Source organism: Amblyomma mixtum, chromosome 1, assembly GCF_055824585.1.
Source record: "Amblyomma mixtum isolate Tamu chromosome 1, ASM5582458v1, whole genome shotgun sequence".
Classification (NCBI taxonomy): Eukaryota; Metazoa; Arthropoda; class Arachnida; order Ixodida; family Ixodidae; genus Amblyomma; species Amblyomma mixtum.
The window spans coordinates 24,988,796-25,012,563 of NC_143012.1; the positions used below are offsets into that span (position 1 = coordinate 24,988,796).

The 23,768-nt window shown below is 47.7% G+C and overlaps 1 protein-coding gene across 2 annotated transcripts in view; it reads right to left on the reverse strand.

Annotated features, from left to right (window-relative positions):
* LOC149365773 (uncharacterized) overlaps window positions 1–23,476 on the reverse strand; it is a 60,762-nt gene extending 37,286 nt beyond the window's left edge. For both annotated transcript variants that reach the window (XM_089545988.1, XM_089545980.1), the window contains exons 1-4: window positions 22,935–23,476; window positions 5,733–5,805; window positions 4,087–4,175; window positions 920–1,006 (exon numbers count right to left, since the gene is read on the reverse strand). In XM_089545988.1, coding sequence (XP_089402114.1) covers window positions 920–1,006; window positions 4,087–4,175; window positions 5,733–5,794 — 238 coding nt within the window. In that variant the 5' untranslated portion in view covers window positions 5,795–5,805; window positions 22,935–23,476. The remainder of the gene's footprint in view (window positions 1–919; window positions 1,007–4,086; window positions 4,176–5,732; window positions 5,806–22,934) is intronic.
* Between the last annotated feature and the right edge of the window lie 292 nt (window positions 23,477–23,768).

Sequence of the window (23,768 nt, forward strand, 5' to 3'; positions counted from 1 at the left end):
GGAAGAGCAAGGAACCCTTTTTTTTTTCTTTTCGCTAGTGCGCCGACCACGCTATCTCGCCGATCTCGCCGTCCGCCTTTTGCAGGCCGAATTCGCCCGCGACTTGCTTGTGTACAGTTTTTTTGTTGTTTTTTTGACTGTCGGAAACATGCCGCCTCCTGTAAAGAAGCGGAAGTTTTTGACGCTGCAGGAAAAGGCTGCAATCGATTTTGAAATCAAAGAATGGCATCTTGAGGAATTCAGCGACGACGCTATTATCGACAGTGTGCGCAAAGGAAATGAGGCGAGTGACGACGAAGATTGCAAAAACCAAGCACAAGGTAAGCAAGTAAGCTCGCGTGATGTGCTTGATACATTTGACGTTATCCGGACTTTTCTCGGCGACCACGACGACGACGAAGCTATGCATAGCTTATCAAGCTGCAAAGCCAGAGTCGTCAAGCTCCTGCACAGCAATGTCAAGCAGAGCAAAATAAGCGACTTTTTTCATTAAATTTTCGTTCTGCAAGGTAATGGGTGTGCTTATTTGTCTATTTTCGCGACAGCGAAATTCTCACGACAACGAAAACGTTTTCCTGCCCCGGCGGTTTCGTAATTGCGGGGTTCAACTGTATTACTAGCAGCACTCTATACACAAACAATGAAGCACGAAAATTTCAGCAGTGCCTTGTCATAAGTTTTCTTTTGGCAGCCATGATCCAGTGGACAAATGAAGAGAGTGAAATGCTTGTTTGAAACACAATGCAAAATGTCACATAAATGAAACTCGGAATCAAACTTGTCACGGTTTCTTTTTCCGCACCTATAGCTGCTGTTCTGCACTGCTATGTGATACTGATCAGGTTGATGATGTCGAGCCCCATTTTAACATTTGTAGTGCCCTTATGTCAGCCTTAGTCAACACACGGATGGTGCTTACCATACTGCTGGCCGACAGAGAAAGTGGCCAGGTGTTCCAGGAGGTATGAGGGTCCCTCCTCAGCTCCAAAGTCACTGTGCTGGTCCGCTGCAAGAAGTGAGGCAAAAGAATGCCGGTCAGCCATTGTGTTCCAACTTCAAAGTGTGTGACAGCCTCAACTTATACACTAGTGGCTCGTTGCTTATGAGTGGCCTGAAATACTTGAATAAAGGAGCACAAAACCAAGCTTGGCTGGAAATTTTGTAGCAAGCTGGCAGTTCTAATGTGCTGCTCATGAAACATTATAATTCAATTACTTTCACTCTTTAAAATTGCTATCAAAAACAGAAATGCTCCCCTACAGCTTCCTTGGACGCAAAGACCTTTGAGTCCTTCTAATACACATTATCATAACTCTTTTTAATAGCGGATCACAACTCAAGTTCGAGGCAAATTACCAGGAATGATTGACTGACACGGGCACGTTTTTGGTGCCGTAAACTCAGTCACAGTTACAGATTTTAGCGTGAGGCATTTAAAAGTTGCGAAGAAAAAAAGTGCCTCACCCACACTAATGTAAAACAGGCTCTTAGTTGGATACATTTGTCAGTGTGGGGCATAAAAATAAATCAGAAATTTGGTGCCCTGCCCGCATCACCTATGCCAGTTTGATACAAGGAATAAAGTGAGCTGTCAAAAAGGACTAAAAATGAAATGCCCAGCCTGCACCAGTTTGAAACAGAAAGAGCACAGCTCTGTGTACATACGTCGCACCACACAAATTCCCGCTAGCCCAAACTGAGAAATCAAGAACAAATGTTGCCTCACCAACAGGAAAACATTTCTTTCTGAATGAAATAACAGTCATCTTGGTGCACACCTTGCATCCTTCTGGATTAGTTCTAACACACATAGACTGGCATCTTTTTTAATGTATACATATACAAAACGTGTGTACCAATTGCTAGACCATAAACACTAACAGACACCGACACGCAGTGAGATACCCTGACAGCACTTCAGTTTCACCAGACCTCCATGTCATCTAGTTTTGTGCTATTTTTTGTGCCAATCTAAAAAAATAATTCCTCATTTAACCAGTAAAGCTATGCCTAACTCAATCAACATACGGAGAGGTCTTTTCATTTCCAGCATAATCACATAACACCTTCTGTACGGTTGGCAGTCCCTCTCCATACGTGGCAATATGTAAAGACGTCGAGCACAAAACACACACACACATCCTGCCAGCAAACCTTATCAAAAGAACTTTGCCGCGGACGGGTAATCGCAAAGAAGTACTATCTCTTCTCCTCAACAACACAACAGAGAAAATACTTGCACACGTTTTTCACACTGACAGCTAATCTCTAGGGAGCACACCTTATCACAACAGCCCCATTGCAGACCCCTAGGCAAAAAGAAATTCAATTTGTTTTTTTCTGTTTGCTTTTAAAAAAGACGATCGGTGACCTTGACACACATTGCCCACCTCAACAAACCACCTCAAGTGAAGCCCCTGATAATAATCGACAAGATCACAGATGCAGCTGTAGCCCTTTCATCACCTTGACGAATAAAGAGAAAGTGCTTCTTTCCAATTGGTGCCCTGAAACATTGCTACTGACATGCATTGTGATATGTGTTAATAAGATGAATTTCTGATATTCGACCTATACACCTCCAAGGAGATAGCAAAAACTTCAGTTGGTGGTATATATCACTATGGCCATCTTCCTAACCCCAACAGGCAATGTATCTTTCTTTTTTTTTTCAGATGTCCCAATATTAAAACACTTAATCTAGTAACAGAAGTCAACTGGCTAACTCAACCAGCTGTCAGCTGGCAAGCCTTAATGGGCTTAACAAGGACGCACAAGGTAAAAACAGCGTATGACTAAGGAAAAATTACCAGCCTCCCTGAGAACAAAGCAGTCAAACACGTTTTCCTCTGTGGGGGATTCAAGAAATTGCAAATACGTCCGAAATACAGGTCAGGCAAGTGAGAAGAATAAAGGAAGTTAGCATGCTATAACTCACACATCCTGAGACACCCCAGCAATGTGTAATTCATGCACAATTAGATGTGGTGAATAAAACCTCTGTTGCGTGCCCCTTACAGGGGAACTGTGTCAGCTGCTTTTTACACCTACAGTTGATAGCGATGCTGTTTCAAGCACTGAGGCATCAAGCAGAGATTAAGTCGGTGCATTCAGCATGAGCAGACTAGAGCAAAAAATACAAGCGAAGCAGGCAGTCTGCCAGCAAGCATAGACCGGTGAAGATAGCGTCCTATTTTTGAGAAAAAAAAATAACAGGTCAGCTAAGCATGTCAGCGTTTGTTTTATATATATATATATATATATATATATATATATATATATATATATATATACATAATCTCCTTTGTTTGAATGAGTGAATCAGGGACCATACTGAAGGCATCATAACTGTGACCAAGACTTTTGCTATCAAAATGAATTCTTTCTTGTTTCACCAGCAGAGCTGCCACACTGGCTCAGATAAAATGAACCCGAACGGCTCATTGCTAGCAGCGAGACACAAACAATGAGACTGCACTCCAAGTCGTTCAAAGTGACTGCGGCTATGACTGCAAAAAATAAGTCAAGGCCAGGAACGTACACATGAGGGCTAGATTCAGCCACTAAACACTCACTCAAACGTCATACTTTTTTATTAAGACCTTTTCACAAGTCAAATCTGTACTACCAGTGATGCTCCACTTTTACAATGCTAAGCGCAGACACTTGCAATAGCAGACTTCCAGTCATGCCATAATGCACCTACACTAAATAGATAACAGCAGCCAACAAGTGCCAAGTTCACAGCCATGCCATTTCGTAAAAGCAATATGTTTTGTTAGCACAGATTGTGAATGCGAAAACCTAATCCTTTGCCTTTCAAAGTGTGTCAGGTGCTTCAAAGCTGCCTCACAATGATGGAGGGTGCATAAACAAACCCCACATTACGAGCACACCCTTCCTCCTAACCACACCCCCATTATTGCCATTCACAGCAAGAATAAAAACAGTCTTCAGCTATCACATGAAGATTGTGAAGATCAAGATTGCACCATACATCGACTGACAGCAATCACAACACACAAAAGCACAAAACCTACATAAAAATCGAACTACAAAATAAAAAAAGAAACTCCGAAGACTCACCGGAGCTGTAGCCATTGGAGTACGCCGACCGTGAACTCCTCATGTCTAGGTCTGCTCGATCCTTGTGCACCAAATAGGGGTCGTAATCACTGCAATCCCAATGGGCACCACATTGATCACTCAGCACCCGCTCATCACTGCAGCACCACAAGAAACCAGGAACATGCCACGTCTGGCGCACGGCCCCCGTACGTCAGCCACAGAGGACTGCACAAAACGCCCCTGTCGTACCAAGTCCGCGCCAGCCATGCCTTATCTTCGATGTATGCCTAAAGATAACTACCCCATGCCCAGGAATGCGCTCCGAGTTCCATGCAATAGTCCCTGCTGCTTTCGACAGGAGCGCGTTATCAGCCCCAGAGCTATGTCAACCATTCCAACCCACACTCAGAGCAGGCAGCAAAGATGCCGATATCGAGAGAGAGGCCAAGATTGCGGACAATGAAGAGGCGAAGGACATAAAAGGGCAAATCAACCTTAAAGATATAGAGCAGAAGATAGGGACTCCCTCCCAAGCCTTGTGTTATAATGGGAATGAAAAGAGCTCAGCTGTGCACCTCTTTGTGATCACACACTCAACGTCATCTCTCTCGCACATCGAACACTTCAAACAGCACAGTTGCACAGATCAAGTACACTTAAAGAAAAGAATCTGCGGAATAAGATCTACAGCGGAGCCAAGATTGATAAGCAAGTTCTCGGCATTGTTTGCAACAATGTCCTACCATTTATCTAATCTTAGTAAGTAGCAACTTGATTCTCTTTTTTTTTTTAAACCATCCACTAGTGCTACTATCAGCCCGGTGATGTATTCATTTATGCCACATGATAACAACCACAGTTTAGTTCATCACATTTAACCGTGCAGAAAAAAAAAATGGTGTGGTACGCAGCACTCAACAAGAGCAACACAGCTCCAAGGAGAAGCGAGCTCATGCACTGGGTGAAACCCAACAAAATGCTTGCAGCACAACGGCCAACACGAAGGATTGCAATTCAAGGAAATCCAGCCCAAATAACAACGAACTATGAATAATATGAATAAGCAATGAGAGCTTTCAAAGCCTTGCTTTTGATACTAGCACTGTCAGGCTCAGTGCACACATTTTGAACACGCCTCTTACTTCACAGAAAATTGAGCATTGAAAACTGAAAACTGAGCCAAGGCCTTAATAGACACAAGTAAATTTGAGTTTTATGACAAAAAGAAACTGAAAACCAACACTAGCTCAGAAGATTAGGCCCTCATGTGCACAAGCTGTACCACCAGCACAGTGGGCAGTAACCAGTACTTGTACAGCCCCACAGTCACATACAGGCCACTTTGCATTTTATCAGCAGCAACATGCCTTACTTGAGTCATACCAAAAAAAAAAATTTGCTAAAATTTAAGAACCACAGATTCTACTTTATTCACCGCATCAGCAAACTTTCACGGGAGAGAAATGTCGCCCAAGTGCAAGCGCCACCTTGTGCCTCTATTCACAACTAAAAGCCAACCACCTGCATTTCCTTAAAGCTTCTGGAAGGCTTCACAGGTACATTTTTGCACACTGCTATCTCACTGACAAGCCTCCAATACAGCAGCATTTGTCAATCTGAAAATCTGAAAAGTGAGGGAATAATGCTGGTCTCATGAAGCTCACCTGTTAACAGAGTGTCTGTCCTCCCAGCTGTCCACTTTCATCACCCCTGGCATGGCTGCCATTCAACTGGCATCTGAAACAGTACAACGGGGCAGGTTACAAGGTGTATGTGCCACCTGACCATGGTGCAGTCAACCATGCATCTACACCCCATATCACATCATCCTACTTTTCATACAGAGAGTCAGAGCTAGCCAGGCCCTCTGTTTCATGGAAAAAATAAACAGCTATGAGACTGCCTCCATCTGCTTTATGATATATCCTCCTACTGCTCTTTCAACTGCTTGACCTTAATAAAGTTTTTACCCTTTAATTGCTGTTTAAAACGTATTGTTTATGCCACTGCAACTGTTATTGAAATACACCTTTCATGTGATCACTTTCAGACCCCCCCATGTCCTGAGTAGGGCCTCAGGATGTCCACATCGGGATGTTCAGACGTCCTCAGGATGTCTCTTAAATGGTCCTCAAGCAGTCTAAGTGGGATCCATTTGTCCATCTATTGGCCGTACTCAGGTTGTCTTGAGGATCATGTTTAGGACGTTTTCAGTACTACTTCAGGATTTGTATCGAGCTTTTTTCTGGATAGGAGCTAATCAGAACAAGAAAACAGAGGCACAGCACTGATTTACCATGCCCAGGGCCACAGAGAGGTATAGCTTCCTCTGGAGTTGAATTCTGCTCCCTGATCCCAAAATTGAAAAGATGAGTGGCCCAAAAATCTACAGTCCAAAGTCATCAGGAGCATGCGATACATAAGAACAAATGAAACAGCAAAAAATTGGCAGTGGCTTAGCTCTGGTTAAGCCTGGATATACAAGCGAAAAGCTGCAGTTATGCTTTGTTTGACATCATGGCTGTCGCAGTTCGCGCAGAATGCATTGGGAGCACCAAGATAGCTGTGTAGATTATGAGCCAACTCCCTCGCTACCACTTCTGGGTCTTCTTTTCTTCCTTCCATGGCGAATGTCTGCGCCTCTTCTACGGCCGCCGCCGCCGCTCACGCGTGCGTTCTCGCAACGCCTTGTGAAAGAGCCTTCTCTTGGGACGGCGGCGGAGACCGCGCAGCAGCGGCAAGGGGTAAACCGGTGGCGAGGAGGAGAAGTGGCGATGGAGCGTGCGCCGCGGCGCGCGGCCTCTTTTATGGCCGCCGCCGCCGCTCACGCGTTATCGCAACGCCTTGCGAAAGAACCTTCTCCTCTTGGGACGGCGGCGGAGACCGGGCGGCAGCGGCGAAGGATAAACCGGTGGCGAGGGGGAGAACGGAGGGGGTGGCGAGGAGGAAGGGCGCGCCACGGCGGCGCCCAGGGGTGGCCCACGCGAAGCGCGGTGCTGACGAGCCTAGTGAAGCTTTTCGCTTCAAAATATCTGAATATATCTCAAGGCACATAATCTTTCGGGGCCACAATGGTTTCCTTCATTATATCACTAATGCTCACACACATACCTTTTCATGAACCTGCAGTTTTAATGTGAAAGAATTATATGGCTCTGTCGCGTCAGCAAAAATTATCCGTAAAACATATCCACAAATTTTGTCCACACGATTACATCGTCCTCTAAAGATAAATATGCGAAAGTGTGATTGTGACAGACAGGGTGTGATAAAATGTTGCTGTGGAAAAAATTTGGTTGATGTGGTGTAAATAGCTAATTAATTGAACGCAAAAAAATACACTTAGATGTCAAATTAACCATGGACGTCAATAAGTACATGGACGTCAGAACCAAGGTCAGAACAGCCAAGGATTTCGATGTAGTTTGAGGACATTTTGCTTTCACAGTGCTTCAATGTAGATCGCCGCAGTGATCTCAAAGTTTCTTTATTTATTGAGAGCAGAGTGTGAGAGATAAAGCACAGTTCAATCCCACATGATTGTCCTGTAATAGGACGACTGTAGGACATTTGAGGAATATTCATCCTCAAGTCGTCCAGCAAAGAACGAATTGACAACATCCTCACAAAGACATTTAGCCACTGATGCACTCAAAAGGTACTCAGACTGTCCTGTTCAGGACATCCTGACCATTTGAGGACGCCCTCAGGACGTTAGGTGTTGTCTGGGTGGGGCCACAGTCAGGAGCCTACGTATTGGACTTTAGACCTGAGCTACAGGATTCCTTTAAATAAAAAAAATCCAATTCCAGTGACCGGAAAAAAATGACAAATTATGGTAATTCTTTCCCTGATTTCAAGCTTGCATCTAAAGATTACATGGACAGCATTTCCATTGTACAGGAATAACATCTAAATATAATGTATCAGTCATTCAGGTGACAAGAGCAGCAAGAGCAGACTAGGGATCACAGTAGTGCAAGCCAAGAAACAGCAAAAAATCTAGATGTGAGTAGCACATTAAAGTGGGCATATCTGCAGCTGCAAGTCGCACTTCTTTACTGATAGGCAGCATTTGCAAGTTGCCCTGCCACAGCCCCGTGTTTTTTAAAAGCGCGACAATTCAGTGTTTATTACGCTCGACCATTCACACTAGGCAAAAAAATAACAACAAACAGAAAGGATTTTAAAAGCGCGACAATTCAGTGTTTATTATGTTCGACCATTCACCCTAGGGAAAAAAAACAACAAACAGAAAGGATTACATCGCTGGGAAAACTGGGCTATTTTCTCTTCTATAGCCGTTTGTACCGGCGTGAGCGCCGGAGTTTCTCGCTGCTCCACGAATACGACGCGTCCTAAAGAAGTTCTTGTTTCGATTTCGCAGGTTCACGAATGCTACGAGATTTTGCGTGAATTCCGTTAGCGCGCCTCTTTCCGTTGCTGTGTCTGCGAGTTAAAGCGCGTAGGCGGAAGCTTCTGCGTACTGCATGGTGTTTAGCGTTCATTAACAACTCTATTTCTCCTTTCCAATTTCGTTGTGACCACGCGGCCACGCTGAGAGAGTTGTGGCGGGCGCTGCCGCCGTGATAGCGGCGGCAGCGACGACTCCAGTTGCCGCTACTGGTTCGCGACCGTGACGCGGACGAGCAGAAGAAAACCACATCCCACCCCAAAGAAGCGACCTTGGTGTCCTAGCGAGGTAAGTTAGATGGCACTCAGTGCGCTTTGACCAACTATTTATATGCGATAGCATAAGCAACCCGTTCAGGCATTTCCCCGGCGTTGTGTCGTTGTCACACGCTGTGAGGCGGCGGCCTGTGGGCACCCAAACCGTCGCTTTCAAATCTGCATGAGCTCTATCACAGAATTCTTTTTTTTTTTTATAGTAGTTCCTTGGCAAGGCTGCCAAATCTGCGACGAGTGCAGAGGGTGACGTTCTGTCTCTGCAGAATGTAGTGCCAATAAAAAACGGGCATATAAGATAGCGTGTACGCTAAAAAAAAAAAAAAAGTGCGTTTCGTATTGTATATGCGCCGAAGTCTACTTCAAATCGAGTCTCACCGTGCGCTATTTCTCGAGTTAACCGACGACTGGATATCAGGAAACGAAAGGCGCGGTAACTGTCTCACTTCTCGGTCGACACCTCAACAACCGCGCCCTAAGAGAAGAAAGGAAGGTGGGAATGAATGAGGAAGCAGAGAGAGAGGTGCCGTGGTGGAATAATAAAACTTAGCTTGACAAAACTAAGTTTTCAGCAAGTTAAGTTTTTTGTGAGCATTAAAGGGACACTGAGGAGAAATTGAAGTTGGCTTGTATCGACAGAATACCAGCTCCTGATTACAAAAACGCCACTCATACTGACAACAAAGCTCTTGTAACGTAGAAAAGAGCAAGAACCAAAATACAGGTATCGCCGCCACAGGCCAAACTCGCAAGTACAAGCGTCATGACGTCATATAACAAAACAGTGTTGCTAGAACCAATGGTTCTAGCAACGCTAGGACACGAGAAGCACAAATCACTGAGGCGCAGCCAATGCATGCGCAAATCTCCTTGACGTCGCCAGATGGCGCCACGTGCCGGGCAGCTACGCGCTCGCCTGAAGCATCGGGACCAATCGGCGCCTGCTCGCCGGCGTTAGGCGGGCTCCCGGTATTCCGCTAGCGGTATCAAGGTACACGGTATGCTAAAGGTGTCTATTTGCGAGAACTTCGTTGACGACTTCAAGAACGAGATCCATCGTAACGCTCGCAAAACGCCGGTGCAAACGTAAGCGAAGCGACTGTAGCGACGGCCGCAATAGCCGATAGATGCCTTCAACGTGCGGCCGGCGGTAGCTTTCTTTTCGGCTGCTGCTAGGCCGCACTGCTGGGCGCAGAAATCACGGAGTCTGCATCACGTCATGTCACGTCATGTTTCACGTCACTTAGTCCTCTGTCGTCATAGCCGAATCCCAAGTTTGAATCACAGCGGCGGGAAAAACCTTTTCAACTTCGAATCCAAATTTCTTAGAAATAAATGCATTTTTCGCTGCCGGCCAAGTGGCAACAAAGCCATGACATGCCGAACTATCGGATTTTGCTATAAAAAATATATTAATAGTGCTCTCCTCAGTGTCCCTTTAAAAAACCAGTTGAAAGAGCGTCTTCAAAGCCCCCGAATCCCCCTCCTTTGCTGATTCTTCACGACAAACAAACGAGATGGCGCCACCGGTGCGATAGCTGACAGAGCAGCTTATACCCCTGCTACACGGGCGTTTCGAATGCCTTCCAACCGAACGTCATTCGACTCGACTGCCAAACGTGCGCTGCTACACGACGTTTTTGAACGGCATTCGGTTGGAACGACTTTCCAGTCGACGGCGCTCCACGAAGACATTCGAGATTTTGGAATGCCTTCGAAACGCGACACAGCCCGAACCAACCAATAGCCGTCGCCGCCGCCGTCGCTTCGCCCCGCCCACCGCCGCGCGACTGCTTTCGGCTCTGTGGCTGTTCATTTCGATACCCGCTACTCGCTTTTTTCTGCTGTTTGTTTAGCAAATAGTTCGTGTTCCGTCTAAGTGAGTGCTTGCAGATAATAGTACACCAATGAACATTTACCGCGTGTGCATGAAATTTCCCCAGGAGTGCGCCGATGAGGACGACTGCAGTCATACTGCTGTTTACATTGGTTTACATCGCTTCGTATGAACAGCTTGTGCTCGTTTGCAAGACACAAAACGAAATATGCGCTTTAGTTCTATTAAATAATCTCTTCTCTTCTGTACCGGTTGTACCCGTGCTTGTTTACGCAGTGCGACAATCTGTGGGAAGCGCCGACGCGATCGTTCGCCTGAGAAACACTTGACAGCCAAGTTGTTGACATCGGATGATCGGCGCTTCTCGCTAATTTTCCCGGCTTCCTCCGACATGCCCAGTACTTTATTTTAAACTACTTTATCCAGAAGTATGTATGGTGACCGTTCGCGCCAACTGATATGGCCTAACTTGTTAGTCACAAGCTAGCGACGGCGACGACTGCTGCTGGCCGTAAAGCACTGCTCGGCAGCTCGAGTCACACCGCCGCTTCCCGTTCATCGTATGCGCGTCCTGCGATGTAAGCAAAAGTTGATTTCATGTCACTGTTGTCAGAACTACACTCGTTGACCATTTGCATTCGCTAAAACTTGTGAATTCGTTCTTCACAACCACTGCAATCACCGATCCAACCTTGCGGACTCGCTAGGCCTAGTCGTCGCTGAAGGAAACGGAGTCGTCGTCGACTGAAATTAATTTGGCAAGTGGTTATCGCTATTGAGTGTCCAAGTGTGCACATGTGAAATATAGCCGTTCGTTTCGCTTATTTCCAATACGGATAATGTATAAGCGCGCATGTATTCGCACTGTCCCCTCATCAGCGTGTTTTCGCTCGGCCGCCGAACTCCCGAGGGCATGAAGGCTGACCGTCCGCCGATCGGATTCGTCGGTGAAACTTGTCCCGCTACAATAATATTAAAGTGAACTGGATAGTTCACTATAATCACATGATGCTGTTCACCGTGATAGTGCCGTTGTCGGACTAGTGTGACCGTCGTCGTCATTGTACACTGAAAACGAGCTGCGAATTTCGAATGCGTTTGGAAAGTGCCGTGTAGCACCGCGGGAGTCCGTCGAGTTCGAATGCCATTCCAAGTCTCGACTGCCATTCGACTCAGATGTCATTCGAAAGTACCCGTGTAGCACAGGTATTAATTTCCTTCGTCGTCGCCGCAGACGATGTGAATATCCGACTTATTCTGTTCGAATCAGGTAAGTACCCCAAGAAAACGTGGTATTAAAATATTCTGCCGACCAAATGCCATTTCTATGCGAAATTTGAGCTCGAACAATGCGCCCGTTTAGCTGAAAGAAGCATTTTACAGGGCGCGTTTATTTACGCAACACGCGTCACACGTAATCGGCGGCGATTAAGTGTCCCTTTGGGAGTAATTTTTTTTTAAATGGCCCATGATAAAATTTGATAGTACACTTACAGAATATATGCTAAGTGAAGCCTATGCTCTCTGATCACAGCAGTTGCGAAAAATCAGTGTTCCTTTCACCACGTTCTCCCAATCACTCCATGAGATTCGTTACCTTTGAGTTTTACATGCAATTTTTTAATTTGTTGGGTTTAACGTCTCCAAGCGCCGTAGTGGAGGGCTCCGCGGATTAACTGAAACCACCTGGGGTTCTTACACTGTTATTCCGCGGTGCATTCGGGCAGACAGTGCTTCCTTGAAGCTTCTGAAACCATCGACCAAATCTGAGTTCTACTCGCATCCGTTGGCAGAGATCGGAAGAATGCGCAACTTGAGGATGGTAGCTACGGGAAGAACTCTGTCGCGTTGCACATTGTTAGCAGTCGTGTTTTTTTTTTTTTGTATTTCGTCTCCGTCGAAATACGGCCGCCGCGGCCGCGATCAACTCCGCTACCTTGGGATCAGCAGCCGAACGCCAAAACCACTGAGCCACCGCGGCGGGTCTTTGCGTTTTATTCCATTCTGCTCATTATTTTTTTTAATTTGTGAACTGTTCATTTTTTTTGTGTATGCCTATGAGAGACATGTTGTAATCCCCCTTGAAATAACACCCCATGGGCGATGTATGCGCGTAAATAATAAAATAAATTTTCTTCTTTCTCAAGGTCCGGGCGAGCCAGCTCTCATCCTCCGTCCCCACCTACGTGTGTCGGAACGGCAGCAGGAGCTAGTGCACCTCACAAAACCTATGCGCCTCGTGTATTCACTTCTGGCCCGTTGCCGCAGGACACATCTCCGTATACCCTGAGGCACAACTTGTCTTTAGCGCACAAGGCGGAATTAGGTCCCCCGAGAATCAACGACCCGTCGACCCTTTTCCCAAGTATTTCACCCGAGAAAAGCCACGACACCCGAGGCGGAAAACTACGTTTTCAATTACGTTTCCCGGCTGTCCTCTCTAACCGCAAGCGGTGTGGTGGCGTCAGACGCCCTCGACCGCGGTTAATCACAAACAGCGCTGCGACAATGGACGGTAAGAGCAGACAGGAATGGTTATTCAAAGGAGCGGTGACAACGTATTTTTGGGAGTGCATTATAGATCTCGAATGGTTACGGCGTACTGCATCTGTAACATGGATCACCACGTGGAATTCGTCAGCGCTCAATGCATAATTTGTAGTTTAGTGAGTTTTTTTTTCCTCTGTAGTTTCGTTTTCAGTTGCCGGACGATGGTGGCGACGTCACAAGTGAGTATGAGATCATGTGAAGCGTACAAAAACAGCAATATAACCGCTTATTTATTGTTTTAATGCACTCAAAGTTACACTAAACAGCTCCAGAAACCGGAATTGCAGCAAGCGAGCGAAGAGCTATTGTGTTGCAGTTTCTGTGTGCCTCACGTGATCTGGTGCTCACTTGTGACGTTGCAGCTATGATCCCTAGAAGATCACAGCGCTACTCTCGACTGCTGACACAAACTGTATGGAAGAATAAATTCGATTATACGTTAAAGGGGCTGCGAAACACTGCCTGGGGGAATACCGGCTATACTTCAGGTGGGTTCTTTATGTCACACAGATGCTGACTTAAAAAGAATTACAGTAATCGATGCACAGGAACGGGAGTTATTCAGTGAAGAAATTTCAAAATACAAGCAAACAAAACGCTGCCCTCAACTCGATTTTGGCGGGGCTTCCCACTCCTATTTCGCTCTCCCAATGACGGCACCTGGCGCAACCAATCAAAACAGCCAGCCAGGAGACGTCGCGGAAGTTTGTACTCCATGGTTGCCTGCTCTCTGTGAGACTGGCAGCGTTGTTTCCATGCCAGAGCGCCCCTGGTGGTGTATTTTTATTTTACTTGCTTTGCAGGGCTTTTATCTAAGACAAACAAATCGTTTTTGTTGATCTAATATAAAACGCAGACAGGTGACAAAATGTGTCTCTATTTATTCACACAATTTGCAGTATATTTACTGTTTGTCCGGTCATCAAGCTCGCGCCAGGTGATGTCATATCCGCTGCTAAAAACCCGCCACTGTGTGGCGACACCATCAGATCCATGAAGTTGTTTTTGGGAGGACATTAAAATATTAAAAAACGGAATGTACGCGGTATTACCGGCGCTAATAGCACCATTATAACTCACTGTATGCAATCAACAGGCAAAACAGTTAACTAAGATTGTGTTTCTGGGCCCCTTTAAGTACTGAGCGTAAGTGAATTTTCACGCGGTTATTCATGTTTACAATGCCGTACGAATCATTCGAAAGCAAAAATATGCTACGAAATTTTGGTGTGTCTACCCTTTCAACCATGACCTTCGACCAAGGTGCCGGTCGGAGAGGCTAGCACCTCCGTTGGCCGCGCATGCGCAGGGTACTTTGGGCGGAAGCTACTGCAGAAAACCTCTTCCGCGCCAGTGGCCAAGTGTGCGATGTCTCCAGGATTGACCACCTGATCAACACTGATAGCTGCGTGATATTCCTAGGATGTCTTTTTTCATTAGGGCCGCCAACAGTTTTTGAGCAACTACCATAGACAGGACAGGAAGCATGCTCACGGTGTTCTTTGAAACCAAATGGAAAGTAAGGCATGGCTGGAACGAAAGTCATGATAATCTGAGCCACACTATGTATATGGAGCATGGAGACATGCAGGAATAAGGTGCACATACAAAAAGAAAAGGGCCGCACATTCAATAAACAGACTTCACAGGTCTACATCAACTTCAAACCTGATGCATGCAATAAAGGGCTTAAAAGATGGAGGTTACTTGAAACAGTCTTGTAATCAGAAACATGCTGCATGAAACGCCGCATAGCGGCACTCGAAACTGACTGGTGGGCATCCTTTTCACGTCACATAGGACACTTAAGTACTGTATTCTCGTGAATATTTCAACAATAACTGCAAATATAATTAGAATCATAACATTTTATTCCTTACGCAGGTCATCAATCTCAACACTTCCTTACGAAATACTGTCTTCCCTGCTTATGCCCTCTCACTGGACCTAACAAAACAAGATGCGGCAGGAAAGCTGGACAGCCACTGACCTGCTCATGGCAATTAACAGCCTCATTATACAATCTGCATAATTTTACGACCGGCACGGACACAACGACGGACTCGGGGAAGGCAAGCAGCAGTCCAGTAGAAATAGCGTACAGTCCGCACGCTCCTAACAGGCGCCCCGCCGCGGTAGCTTTTCCGCCACCCCAACAGCCGCCAATTACTTCGCGCAAACAACTCTTCCCACCGCTCGAAGTGACATAACCCTAACCGCGACGGTAAGTGGAGTCAAAGGGGGCCACCCCGGCGGACCGCTACGGCTAATAGTCACCCCTCCGCAAACCGGGCGATCACGCTAACTCGACGCGGAGTGCGCAGAGGTGGAGAGAGGGTTAGCGGAAAAGGAAGCAGGCAGCGTTGAACAAAAAATATAAAAAAACGGGGCCGAACGCCACGCCTCAACAAGCGTTCCCCGGCTGCCCACAAAAGCGGCCACTCTGGAAATGTCAACAAATGGCTCGATCGGCGTGCCCTGCCTATCAGTCAGCGCGCGCGAGCTCTTTTTTTTTCTTTTGACGGCTACGGCGTTGTTTGTTTCAACCTGTCTCTAGTTGACCACCAATATGGCGGCGGCCCCGCCGAAAATGCCCGGCCGTCGTCTGCGCGGCGGCCACTTTTTTCTGACAGAGGCCGCAGGCGGACAAGGTCGGTTGGGCGCTTAATGATTTCGTCTGCTTTCAACGTCGCGGAAAGGTGCGCGTCGACTCTCGTCTGCTGCTCTTTTTTTCTCCCCCCTTTCCAGGAACACGCCACATCGCGTGTTTTCTCGCGGCCCGACACCGACAAAACGGGAGCGCGTTATTATAACGGACCCACGCGAGCCTTTCAACGCGCCAACTCGAAACGCGAGGCTGCTGTCACACGACCACGGACCTTGCGTGTAAGTACGCGCATTTTCGGTTTCGCGCTCAGCCTCCATCCAACGCGGCTGTTTGGCGAGCTAGGAATGTTGCAATTAAAGCCAAGCCAAGCCGAAGGCGCCCTTCACTTCGGTTTCGGCTACTTTTCCCCACTGGCCTTCGCAAGACTGTCATGCGCCAAACGCAGGATTACGATAGTCTGTTGATTGCGTTAAGCCTAAATCGCACTGAATGCTTTAAAAATATTATCGCGAGTATAAAATGGGTCCGTAAAGTAGTATAATAGTATTTCTTAAGCCAACGGGACCTTTCTGCCGGTAAAAAGAATTCACGTTCAATCGTTATAATTGCTCTAGCAGAACGAAAGAGGTTTGAGTAATTACAAAATGCCTCAGAGATAGCAACAAGCCCTACATTATCGAGTCTTCAAGAGCTCAATAACGAAATTAAGATAAACAAAGGCTGCACAACAGCTTCTGATAACCCTGTCGCTCCCGCAGTCGCGCTTATCGTCTGCAACAAAAAGGTTAACCTTATCTAAAAGCGCTGTTATTAGGGAGTGTCACTACACCTATGTGACCACGGCGAAAACAACCATTTCTTTATTATTACGCACGCACTCGAGTGTTCTCACACCGAAACGGGACCAAAGCACTCCTTAGTTCACCAAAAGCTAACAGCATTCATTTTATCACCTGTAAAAATTTGTTAGTAGCGAACGCATGTGACGTTAAAGAAACGAACCGCGTAGTAAACGCAGAAGTACAGTCGTCCAGACAGTTCTCTAGACGACTGTACTGGATACTGTAATAGACAAAATAGACAACTGTAATACATTTCGACGCCTGGCCGGAGCGCCTGGTTAGAGAATGCGCATGTCTGATCCTCACACACTTTAAACACAAATAAGCCTACTTGAGATTAAAAAGGGAATAAGCTGTCCTGCAGTGCACTCCCTTTGAGAGGCAGGGTGTGCTGCCCGAGACCCAGGGTAGATTTCCATCACTCACCAAACGGAATGATTACCCTTGGAAACGGAAACATTCCCACAGCGAAGCGTATTCATTGGATGCGGTTAGTAATGGAAGGAGCAAATAAAGGGTTCCTCGCTTAAAACCTCGCTTAAAAACCTCGCTTAAAACCTCGCTTAAAACTCCTCAGAGGGCGCCACATCTTAGCAGGGGAATTTTCGCCACTTCCCATAGGGCGCCACATCTTAACAGTGGAATTTTCGCCACTTCCCAGAGGGCGCCACATCTTAGCAGGGGAATTTTTGCCACTCCTCAGAGGGCGCCACATCTTAACAGTGGAATTTTCGCCACTTCCCAGAGGGCGCCACATCTTAGCAGGGGAATTTATGCCACTCCTCAGAGGGCGCCACATCTTAGCAGGGGAATTTTCGCCACTTCCCATAGGGCGCCACATCTTAACAGTGGAATTTTCGCCACTTCCCAGAGGGCGCCACATCTTAGCAGAGGAATTTTCGCCACTCCCCATAGGGCGCCACATCTTAGCAGAGGAATTTTCGCCACTCCCCATAGGACGCCACATCTTAGCATAGGAATTTTCGCCACTTTCCAGAGGGCGCCACATCTTATGAAAAGGGCCGACTGGACGTCGTAGTACTCAAGTGTCCTTTTATAAACTACACAATTTTCTAGTGTCAACACTCGCTATGCGGCGAAAAACATGGCTCCAGTCGTAGCCGTCGAGTCGAGTAGCAAATGTCGACGGGTCGCGCAAACTCGGCAGCGGTCCCCGGCGAAGCCCTAAAGCGCTCGCGGTTGCGTCGCAGCGAGGAAGAAAGCGCGGCGGCCACCCCCCGTTATCGCGACCGAAGTGCGCTAAAAAAGAAGGCGGTGGCCGAAGAGAAAGAACTCGGGGGCCGCAGATAACGGTCCTTGTCGCAGAGCTGACCCGTTTTACCGCCCGTACACGCGCGCATACCCTACAGGTCTGGGAATTAGCCTGGCCAAGCGCCGACGCGCCTCTGTTTGCAGACGAAGCCGCGACGACGTCTGCAGGCAGATCACGCGTAAAAGCAAACGCGGGGTTTCGCTTAGGTTTGCGCTGGGTGACACAGTGCAAACAGTTTCCAGGCCGTTCGGACGCCTTGCTATGTATAGATCAACGTTGGTATAGATGGAGCTGGAATGCCTTTGGGTTTGCTCAAGAACGCGACCCTTACAATGTGCTTGCAGACGACGCCGGAGGTAAGCCTGTAGAAGCTATGCAGACGAAACTATGCCAGACAAACCAGAAAGATGTCGATACAACGGCAAATCACGTACAAGTACGAGCAGTTCGGAAGGCAACACTTGGTTCACACTCAACAGCCGAATTAGGTTCATACTTCCGCATCTAACCTGAATGATGCGCTGTGCGCCTGGAACAAAAATGCTCAAAAAAGGAGAAAAAGGGTGCTTCTCGGTAACACCTGGAAAGTTGAGACCAGTGTCCAACATGGCGGCGCCCTCTGAGCTCTTTTTGAAAATGTCTTCGCACAAATCACACACACAAAAAGGTCATTTTTTTCTGCAATCTTCAACGCCATCTCTGCACCAACACAGGTAGCTACAGTCGCTAACACGAAAGTGCGCATTTTGACGCTATTTCTGCACTCAAGTTGAAATTGTCTTTGGATATTATTCGTCCAAAGAAATACTGCTTACAGAAAAGTATGCTTGCAACGCATATTTGCATAGCAATAATTGGTTCAGTACTACATCTACACGTATGAGCCCCACTTGTGCCCGAGCAAGAATGCGACCGCACTTAAAGGGACACTGAGACTTCCATCCAATTATAGGGGGCATTCCCGTGACGTCACGGGCGCCATTTTGTCGTCTAGCGTGTAGCTTCAGCAGCGCTTGGCCGAAGCAGCAGGCGATAATCCTTTTAGACAGGCCAGCAACCTTTCGCAGTGCTCCACATACAACAAAACGGCGGCCGTTGTGACGTCGGCGAATAGTTTCTATCGTTATCCATAAAAATTGATTCACGGGTTCCCTCTGGCTTTGCTGACGTTTGCACTCCACCAAACGAAGCATTTACGGTCCAGAAAATCGAATTTTAAAATTTTATCGCCACTGAATCCAAGCTCGTGACGTGTACACCGAAAAGGATGGCCCAATGGGCATCAAAACTCCCACGGACATCCTGCGGACGTTCAGAATGTCCACAGGACGTCCAAGAGAGTTCGTGCCCATTGGGGGGTTGCCAATGTTTTGAAGTGAACGGCGATCCAGCGTGGTCTCTGCGATATGCACTAAAATGCGGTGTCGACGCACACTTTACTCGCGAAATCGGCCGCTGATGACCAGATCTACACTTCGTTTTTTTTTTGTCTTTTCTAATACTAAAAGGTTCGTTTTCGGCGACAGTGGTCTCTTCCTGCTTAGAACGCAGCACGCTGTCGGTATAAGCCAAATTGCAATTTGTCCTCAGTTAATGTTTGAAAAGACGGATTTTCTGACGGCCTACGATGGCGCACAGAACGCATGCATTCTCCCCGGGGAATCTTAGTTATCGCCCTCTGTGTAAAAACGTCCGCATTGAATCGCAGCCCGATATAACATAGCAGCTTGAGTATGTATAATATGAGCGCAAAATGAAACGTGAGCATAATAACTACGTCGCAAAAAGATATTGTCACGTAGTGGTGACTGCAGTCCCCCCTTATAAAAATGGTCTATAGACAGTCTATAGACTTCTTATTGACTTCCTACAGATATTGCTTTTTGTCTATTCATAGTCTATAGACTGTCTATAGACAAAAGTCTACTAAAAGTGTATGGCCATAAATCTATATAGATTGTCTATAGTCCGCTTTCGCTTTCTAGGATTTGTTTATAGACAGTCTATAGACTTTATAGATAGAAGTCTATAGACTGTCTAAAACTTTTTTTGTAAGGGCGGCCAACGGGAAAACAGCGAAAATGGCTTCGAAACGAAACTCTTTACTTGGGCTGTCTTGCGCCCGCAAAGAACTGAATGACTCGGCGGTGGCGTAGCAACAAGCGTGCTCGGCGGTCGCTGAACAGAAATGCCGGCCGCTCTCGACCATGCTCTTTTTAAAGCTGATAGCGAACGTTCGAGATAAAGCATGGAAAGTGACTAGAACATTCTGGAACAAGTAGAATTGGCTCCGCCTGGATGCGATCAATCGAGATAAATCTAGGCGCGTCTTGCATCACAAACAAAGCGATAAAGCGGCGTGCCGGCAGCTTTGAAGAACGAACAAGCAAACACTACAAACATTCGCGGCAATATATCCAAAATATTGCCGGATATTGCCAACTCAGTGGTCTTCGCGCCATCGAAGTGACATTCAAGTGCGCTAATTAATATTACGGCTCCCTCGATTAAATCTTCTTGTTTTAGCGTTTATGCTACAACTGGCTATAGTTGTGGTTTCACTTGAAGATGACAGTACACCACGGGAATCGCACGCCTCTGTATGTTGCGTCATAAACAGCGCATCCGACGTGACTATTGCGGAAGACAGGTATCGACATCTGATCTTAGCCGTTCCAGTTTGCCCACCTCGGAATCTCGTCGCAAAATGCATCGCTTGAAAATGTTATTCGACATCGTCAATAATCACACCAGAATAGACTTTCACACTTATATGCAGTATAACAGAACACGACAAACTCGGCACAAACACGACAAAACAATTGTAGTGCCCAAATGCAGAACCACTGCATACAAGCTGTCGTTCTTCCCAAGAACGATAGCCGATTAGAATGCATTACCTCGCGAAGTGATCACCTTATCGTCACCCGAAACATTTTTATCTGCAATCAACCCCAGCCGGTCAAGTTAGGGTATTTGCTTCGATTCTGGAGTGTTGCCCTTGTCGCGTTTTGTTTTGGATTTTAATGTAAAGTGTTTGTTACTCGTCTATTATTTGAGTTGTTCCGCAGAAATTTTGCTGCCTGCCTGCAGGCCTTCTTTTTCCATTTTTTTTCCTTTGTTTGTTATTGACAAAGCACTGTGCAATTGCATCCCCTCTCCTGCCTTGGCCACCAAGAGGCGGCTGGCAGTACTGAACAAATAAATCACTAACGTTCTTACACTGTTTTTTTTTTTTTCGGCACATTCCCGCTAAACTTGCTTTACAGACAAACAGGCTGCGTGTTTTCCGTACATGTTTTCCTCCAGCACGTCCAGTAGCCGTGTGATCCGCGGTCGTTCATTGCACCTGTTCATGGACCGCGTCACTCGCGGGTAAAAGTCCCTACAGGAAAGATAAAACGCGCCGCAGACCCACAAGCCAAGAAAGGCGGATATTTTCACGTATGAAGGAATACCGCTTTTAAGGCAGCACCAGCGTAATCATGCCGCGTGTTCAAGCGGTGTTCGCGGGCGAGCTGCTCATACCAGGAAACATTGTGCCGCCACCGAGACAACTTGGCCAGAGCACAAGAATGCAACCTCCTTTGCTCTTCGGTTGCGGCCGTGAGGCTTTACCGGTCTGGCGAACGACGTTCCAGAAGGCATTAGCACATGTGTCAATCGACACCTGCGACATTAGATCGCGACCCACGGGAGAGGCAACGCTCGCTAAGATCAAACGTTATGAAGAGCGTACGTTAAGCTTTGTAAACGATCGCAACCCGTGTCGTCTGCTCCAGTCACTGCAATCTCTACGTCGTCTGCTACCAGCAGCTGTCGTCTGCAAACGGCAGACTGTGCTACCCTGCTGCGAGCGAAAACAGACGAAATTCTTCACTCCGAGCGCAAACAAAAGGCGCAACCGCCTGGGGAAAGAAACAAGCGCGTGAGAATTTTCTCCAGCTGGTTACTACGCGGAAGTGTCAGTGTGGAAAACGCGATTGTTCACGTCTGCGTCAGCAGAAATCGGCATTCGTGACGGCGTTCTTTTCTTTCCGCTTCAAATGTGTGTCAGCTTAGGCTGCAACAATGATCGATAGGTTCGCAGGTCGAGCAGCGCGAGCCGAAAAGAAAAAAGAAACCTGACGTCTATGAGCACGGTTTTGAAAACACTCGATAGCAACGCCGACTGGCAACTTCAGCGAGATGAAAGCAGTCTAAAAAGGAATGCCCCAGAAGCGACCACCGCCGAAGCACTACTTACAGTGGCCAGAGGAACGTAGGCAACGACGAAACAATCGCCTACGCGCACCATCCCACCCGCTATCGAGGAGCTCAGCCGAAACGCGAAAACGACTACGCGATCTCTCCCGGCTGCGCACATACGTTCGTTCCTTACCGAAGTACGAGAGTCCAAACGCCGATGGCGGCGGGTCGGTTTTCGCGGACGTGATCGGCCCCGTCGTCGCGTGCACTGTTGCAAGCAGACACCATACACGTACACACAGAGAAAAAAAGATGTGTCAGGCAGACGGGAAAATAAAAAAAAAAGGGACAGGAACGCGTTTTTCCGAAAGGTGCAGCGGCGCTGTGCGCGATCCGAAGAGAATGCCGCGCAGAAAAGAAGGGAGCGAAAAAAAAAAAAAAAAGATCGGAGGTGGCGGAAGAAGGCAGGCCGCCCCCACCTGGCCCGCACCAACAGCCGTACGTAGGTTCAACTACGCCGACGGATGGACCCCCATACATGGCAGCGTAGTGTGGGCATGCACGCTGCTTCAAACGAACGAAGACGTGGCGACGCCGCGAGCAGGCTGCCAGCCGCTTTCACCTAGCCACAGCGAGGGAGAAATCAGGACAGCGCGCGCCGATCGCTGAGAGAAGAAAAAAAAAAATAAAAGGGACGTTCAGGCGCTAGCTCTGGCCGCCGTTCTAACCTGCGGCGTCACCCGGCGCCCGGGGACAGGAACACAAACTCAACAAGCACAAGTCCGACGTCAAGTCAACCGCGTCCAGCGTGCACGGATGAACGCTGCTTCTCCGAAGCACCCCCCCCCCCCCCCCCCCCCAACCTGCGAACGTAGTACCCACCTGTAGTGCGTCGCTTGCCTAGCCAGCCTAGGCCGGGAATTCTTGGGGCGATGGTAGCAGCGGCACGCAATGTCGGTAGCCGGACAGGTGCATCGGTGGAGTTTGGAGACGGCTAGTATTCCAGGGGTGATGACAGCTGCGGAGCGCGATTCAGGCGGGCAGACCGAAACGCCACAGCTCGCGCACACACGGAAACAGTCCGAACCACGGAGCCCCCGCCGCTGCGATGTCGGACAGACGGCAATCCGTTCTCGCTCGCCGAGGTCGGCTCCCGGGCGATGCAGAAAGGCGTAGCGGTGGGCACGATCGCTTCTTCGCAGCTCGATGAACAGATCGACGAGGACGCTTCGGACCCCAGCGGACACAAAAAACAAACTTTAGCAATTACGCAGCGGCATCGGCTGCATTTTCGCGACGGGCGACGCCGCTCCGGAGCATCGGTATGCAGGCAGGTACGCGTAGAACGAGAAGCAGCAAAAGAAAGTAACAAAGGAAGAAAAAAAATGCGCCAACGCCGACCCGCGCTAGCGCCGCGCACAGCAAGCACGCACGCACGCACGCACAAAAAGAAACGCAAGCGACGGCGGCGGCCTCTGTCGACAAAAACTGCAACACTCTGGTCACGTGTTATTTTTGAGGTGGCCAGACGAGCAGGCGCGTTGCCGCTAAAAGATGCCGCGAACAACACGCGTGGACTGCCGATCGAGCGTCGGGCTCCCCCTCAGCGCTTGACCTCAATACCGGTTCCAAATCTGGAACTACGCATCGTTCAGCAGTAGCAGCAACAACAAACCGTGCTCGATTCATTATTTAGCGTTACCCTCTCCGAAGCTG